Genomic DNA, 6,501 nt, shown 5'->3' on the forward strand with positions numbered 1-6,501 from the left:
TGGCTTAACCATCCCCCATCTTCGTTGGTGCATATCTTGAACAAGGATGGCCTCCCCTGTCCTCCGTAATTGTAGTTTGGTGATGAGGGGAGTGACGCTTGGCACTAGGTGCTGCGTCTTTAGACTTTGCTCCCTTCTTCACTGCTTTCTGTTTGTTTCCTTTGGTTGGTGCCTCTTGGTAAGCTTCTCTGTGTTTTTGGCTTCGGCCCTGGTTATGAATTTATCTAGTCTTTCAAAATAAAAATAAAAAACATAGTGATAAACACTTTCAACATTGACAAACCGAAACGCATTGATTATAACATGCACAAATACAAAAGCAGTTAATTAGTATTTAAAGATAAACACCAAAGCAAACAACACACATGACTTTGTTCCCAAAAAAAAAAAAAAAAACAACAAGACACGTGACATAAACCCAGTCACAATCCACAAACGCGAATTAAACATACATTCATAATTTAATTAATATTTATTTTTTCTAGCTATACCAACATACAGCTAGAACAATTCCGCTGCCTTAATACAGAAACTGCCCCCGTTGCTGTTGCTGTTGCAGGTGCGTCACCAGGTCATCCAGCATCCACGGGTCCAACGAGTCCGAGTCACCGCTTCCACTCACCACCTGACTCGGCTGCTCCGCCACCACCTCATCCAGCCCCAAGAACGACTCCAAGCTCGATATTTGCTCCTTCAGCTCATACCCTCCGTCACCATCCGCCACCTCATTCTTAGCATACATATCACCGTCACCCTGATAAAATGTATCATAATAGTAAGAACCGGTGTGGAAACTCGGCTGAGTCGACTCCACCCGAGTTGATTCAGCAACAATGCACCGCTTCTTTGTCGGCGGCGGCGTAGCCGGAGCCAGAGGTGGAAGCAGTGAAGAGGGTGGTGGTTGTGAAAAGTTGAGCTTGGCCTTGTCGCCGCGGATGCGCACGGCAGCTTCGTCGTAGGCGCGGGCGGCTTCCTCGGCGGTGTTGTAGGTGCCGAGCCAGACTCGGACGCCTTTGCGGGGGTCGCGAATCTCAGCCGCCCATTTGCCCCACGGCCTCTGCCTTATTCCTCTGTACACATTTTTCCTCACTCTCTTGCCTTCTGCAGCAGCAGCGGCAGCTGCCCCGGTGGCCTTCTTGGGCTTCGCATCACTTGTCGCTACTCCGATCAAACCACACCAATCATAAGTTAATTACTGCATTTCTTTTGTTAATTCAGTAAAAAGATACGAGAAGACAAAAATATTAATTTTAAAGCAACTTTCAATCAAGGAAAATAAATTCTTTGCATCTCTTTTCTTCTTCTGAATTAATTTTTGTCGATTTATTTTTTTTTTAATTTGTTCAATTTACAAACAAAAACAATTGGCGGTGTCAAGAGAAAATCATATTTTTATTTCAATCTTTTGCGTTTTGATCTTTCAGGAAAGTTGCACTGAAATCTAACTTTCTATTAAAACAAATAATTAATAAACACAAAGAGGTAGTAGAATATGATTAATTACTAATATAAATTACTAGTTGTGTGATCATTAAATTAGAGCACCATACTCATCTGAACTTAATTAATTGGAGATTTTAATTCTAGCCAAATACAATAATTAAACACTTTCTAAATATTTTTGTTCAAACAAAAAAAAAACTTTCTAAATATTCCAGAAAATTAAGAGAAAAAGCTAGTGCAGCAAAAACAGCAACAAAATATATACAGAGAACTCAATTATTTAAAAGCTAGTGCAGCTAAACAGCAACAAAATATACACAAAGAACTCAGTTATTTAATTGAAAATCTAGTGAAAAGTTTAATTCATATACAATTACCAGATAAAAAAAAAATCATGCAACAAACACAGCAAACAGAAGAGACAGACAAGTTCTGACTTCTGAGAAATAAATACAATTAATCATGCAAGCTTTATAAGAAAGTAGATAAAATTCTAGACAAAACCCAGTAAAGAAAATGCCATATATAAAAAATTGTGTGTGTGTGTGTGTATATATATTTATCTATATCTATAGATAGATACCTTTGGTGACTGATGGTTTGGGCTTCTGGACCACCTTGTAATCCTCAGGCTGTTTGTTGATGCTGTTGGAGTGGTCTATGCCGAGGAGGTCAGAGATGGTGTCAAGCTCCGACCAGAGGTCCTTCTCCGTCAGCTTCCGGCCACGCTTGGCGGCGATGAAGTCGGAAATGATAGCACCACCACACATGTTTATGTTGCCTCTTGTAGAAACTTTGAGAGAAAAAAGAGCTTTCTCATGACACACGCACAAAGCAAGAAGCCTCTCTTCTAGAGCTCTGTATTTATAGACGACCGTCGGTTACAACCAACATTTTTGCATAACGACAAAAAACAAAGTAAGTTGTCTTAGTGGGCCTTGTTTTCTCAGGACACGGCATATATGAGAAGCTTACTTAAGAAAGGATGTCATTGTAACGGTATTTAATGCACATCAATATTGTTATGTGACTCTACATGATAAATGCGTGATTAACTTAAAATAATAAGGGCAACGTAACCTATTGTAAATATAAGCATGCATTACATGTTGTAAATATAAGGGTAACGTAACATATATGTATATAGGAAGTGATTACTGAACACCATTTTTCATTATACGCACACCAACTTCTAATTTTAGCCCTTAATTGTTCTTTGATTTGTTCAACATCATAGGGCTAGAAAAAAGAAAAGTGCATGCAGAAAGTGAATAAATTATTATCCAAAGTTTATGAGGGGTGCTTTTTTTATACTAGAGAAAGGCAGAGTCCAACAACATTTTCTTAAACCCTAAACCATAAATTGGTCGCAGATTTTATATAGGAAGCTAAATTTGATATAAAGGATACCTCCAGCTACAAATAGTTAATTTTCCTAAATTTTGGCTCCAATATTGTCGTCAATCACAATCTCACATGTGGACAGTTATAAAAAGTTATGCACAAATATTAAAGAGAACTGTTATTAGTACTTCAAAAATCTTATTTTACCCTCTTAACAAATGTATTTTTCTTTCTAATTATAAAAAGTTTAGAGTTAAAATGAGATTTTAAGAGTAACAATAACAATTTTCATTAAATTTTGATTAGTAATAATGTAAAAATTCCTACTTCTAAAAAAAATGAGCTAAGTGCACAACCTGAAACACTCCTATAGAGAAATGCTAAAAAGACTATTTGTTACCTCATAATTTAACATCAATTTTTACATTAATATTATAAAATATTATGTAAAAAATATAAAGTATCAGAGAATTCATGAAATTTTCATTTTAAGACAATTTTCTTAACATTTTTTTGTGATAACATACTTTAATTGAGAATCCCCTCAGCGATCAATCGGCAACGAGATGCTCTAAAAAGTTTGGTGCGAAATAGAAAATCCCGAAAAAAGTAAAGGAATCGAAAGGTGAGGTGGAAATACGTGCATTTGATTTTGAACGTACGATTTACGTGGGGCCCACTGGTGGCAAGTGGTACTGAAGGGCTGGTGATGGGGCAGGATCTGACTTTGCAGTTACAAGAGGGTAATCTGTTACTTGGGTTTGTCTCGCTGTGCAAAGGAACAGTTGGTTATGCTGACAGTGTTACGAAGCGTAACGCGTGCCTTAGATTTGGCTCCAAACTTTAACGGATGAGATTCAGGGCAACAAGGCATTGCTTGCACCAGCTCATTTGGACCGACGTCCCTGTTAAATGACTCCAATATTTGAGCTAATTACAATCTCAGCCACAAATTTTTAGCTTGACGCAAAGCTATATTATTAGGCGAGGGGATTAAATACATAATCTCATGTGTACAAACGCTCTTAGCCATTTAAATTATAAATCTTTACACACATTTGGAATGTTTCGATTACTATGATCCGTTTCGGTGTTTTTATTTATTTATTTATTTATTTATCAAACTATGTAATATTGAGTTAACATAGACACAATATCTTTTCTTCTAATTTTATCCCTATTGTTTATTTGAAACGTAGAAAGCACTTTAGTTTTTAATGGAACATTTTGAGCTTGTTTATAAGTGTTTTTAAAATAATTAAAAGCATTTTTTGTGAATGTTTTTTAAACCAATTTTTATTAAAAATCCAAGTGGATCATGAAAAAACACTTAAGTGTTTTATGCAGGAAGTATATATTTGTTGCTTCTTTAAAAAAAAAAAATACTTAAAATGCTTTTGGAACTCAAAATTAATTTTACCAAAAACATTTTCAATGATTTTAAAAGTACTTCCGAATGAGCAATTTGTATGCTTGTAACAAAATATCAATGAGACAAACACACAAAACATGCAAGCAAAGGCTCATCCTAACCTCCCATCTTGTGCTTGTGCTCGTTGATACTCGTTGAATTAAACAAGCACACAACTTTTAACCATTTTCAATACATAAGAAAAAGAATGAAGCTTTCCAACTTTTGCTAAATATAGTAAATCTGTAGTGGAGTGCTATTTGTGCTCTCCACTTGTACTCTTATACCTATAAAAGGAGTGAAATAAAGTTTTGAAAAACTACTTTTAGCAAACCATATTTTATCATGTATTACAACCTAAAATTAACATTAAATTATTTCTATACATTTTTCTTTCTTTTTATATTTTTGTGTATTTCAGAGTTTTAGATTGAATAACAGATGAGTGTGTGGACATCATTTTGCCATAGATATTCCCCATATAACGATTCTTAATTTGTTACCCAAATATTTACCAAAAGATGAATAGCTAGTTTGACACTAATTATAGAAGAGGATAAATTTTTAATGTGCCAAGAACACGACACGGTATACAAAGTGTCATTATACAAGTAGTCATAATTTTTGTTTTCAAGTATTCAACGATTTGTATTATGATAACCACGAACTAGTGGTCCAGTGGTAAATGACGGATTACAATGCTTTCTTAAAACAAAAAAATGGAGGTCTCGGGTTCGAAACTCGCTGCTGGTGTGGAAGCCATACTTGTGACCAGAGAAGGCTGAAATGCCTCTGTAAGTCTTTCCCACCTTCGGAAAAGGTGGATAATCTCTCATAGAAGAGGGAGAGATTTTTGGATAACACCACCTATTAGATTTTTTAGGAAACACTTCTATTTAAAAAAAAAAAACTTAAATTTCTAATAAACAATTTTGTTATGCTTTTAAGAATCATGCTTCTTATAAAAGTACTTTTAATAAAAATGCTCCTCTTCAACCTATTTCCACCAGAATGGCCTTTAAAAAGTTGTTACCCAAAACATTTAGTATATGGAAAAGATTATTAACTAAAAAAAGGGGAGTTTGAGGGCTTAATTGTAATAAAGTTTTGCAAAAGGGTAGGAATAGCTAGGAATTTGGAGGTATAGCCCAATAGAATGGATGGGCTTAATTGCCCAGGAATTGCCAGCAGGGACCACAAAGGCCCAAAGAAGATTGTGATTGATTATTTTATTTTATTTTATTAATATTTATTTATAGAGAGGGGATAGAATTTGGTCATCCCATAAGAACATAGCGGCAGGCTTTTTGGAAGCAAAGAAAGAAGATAAAGTTGCAAAGAAACGCCTTCTGTTTCTGCGTCCAACAAACAAATAAACTCCTCACATCTCAATGATGTCATCCTTTTATCTTTCTTTTTTTCCACAATTATCGTATTACATCGGATTGATCGATGAGAAGACTAAAATTTTAAATCAAATTTGTAAACTATATGATGTGAAATATGATTAAATTATTATAGTATTGATTCACGCATTTTACTTTTTATTGATGACACATCACTTAATTTGCTACATCGAACACATATAGGCATTGAAGAAAATCATAGGGCAGAGAAAGAAGGATTCTCTCTCCTCCAAATCTCTCTCTCCTTCCCTCCCTCTCTATTTGAACTGTCATAGTTGCTGGCAGAGTGGTGATCTTGGAATTGAAAAAGTGATGATGATCTTGTATGTTGGTGATCTTCAGTTCAATGCTACAATCTCTTCGTCCATAAAACATGTCATCTTTCAACAAATTAATTTTGTACGTATGCACGCCAACAGGTACGTACGGAACCCTTTTCTTTTCCCGGTTTGCTACTTTGTTTTGCGGTTTCCCAAACACACAACTTGGATCCTTACTAGGAATGGGCTACGGATATGGCCGGACACTAACCGCAATAACTTTCATATCAATTAAGAGCTATATCCGAGTCCTACGTTTTTGTTGGTTAATTATTTAAACGGTTAAATGGAAAATAAAAAACCAAGAATCAAACTTAAATATATTGAATAGTTTTACTTCTAATTACACTGAGGCGTCAGAAATAGTGCAAGTTACCGATTATAACGTTGGAATTCATCAATATATATTTGGTGTTTCCATGCCCAGACTGGCCCAAATCTTTACTCTGTTACATAACTTTGGTTGGTTTCTGTTTGGGGCTTTCTGCCCCCATTGGCAGCATTAAAAAACACCGGGAGCTATATCACCCAAACAAATAAATTTATTGACTAAAACAAATAAATTTGGAAGACAAAG

At 35.3% G+C, this 6,501-nt stretch overlaps 1 protein-coding gene across 2 annotated transcripts; it reads right to left on the reverse strand.

Moving 5' to 3' along the window:
- Window positions 1–274: 274 nt before the first annotated feature.
- LOC103403720 (ethylene-responsive transcription factor RAP2-3) lies at window positions 275–2,289 on the reverse strand. 2 transcript variants are annotated; one of them, XM_070814926.1, is made up of 2 exons: window positions 2,027–2,289; window positions 275–1,161 (listed from the first exon to the last, which is right to left on the reverse strand). In XM_070814926.1, the coding sequence occupies exons 1-2, from the start codon at window positions 2,211–2,213 to the stop codon at window positions 521–523; spliced, it is 828 nt and encodes a 275-aa protein (XP_070671027.1). In that variant the 5' UTR covers window positions 2,214–2,289; the 3' UTR covers window positions 275–520.
- Between the last annotated feature and the right edge of the window lie 4,212 nt (window positions 2,290–6,501).

Source organism: Malus domestica, chromosome 16 (genome assembly GCF_042453785.1).
Source record: "Malus domestica chromosome 16, GDT2T_hap1".
Classification (NCBI taxonomy): Eukaryota; Viridiplantae; Streptophyta; class Magnoliopsida; order Rosales; family Rosaceae; genus Malus; species Malus domestica.

What these genes read in the sequence shown, in the direction of transcription:
- LOC103403720 (XM_070814926.1), bottom strand. Translation starts at nt 2,213, where the DNA reads ATGTGTGGTGGTGCTATCATTTCCGACTTCATCGCCGCCAAGCGTGGC. An exon ending in CAAACCATCAGTCACCAAAG is followed by an intron (nt 1,162 to 2,026) that starts GTATCTATCTAT and finishes GTTTGATCGGAG; the next exon opens with TAGCGACAAGTGATGCGAAG.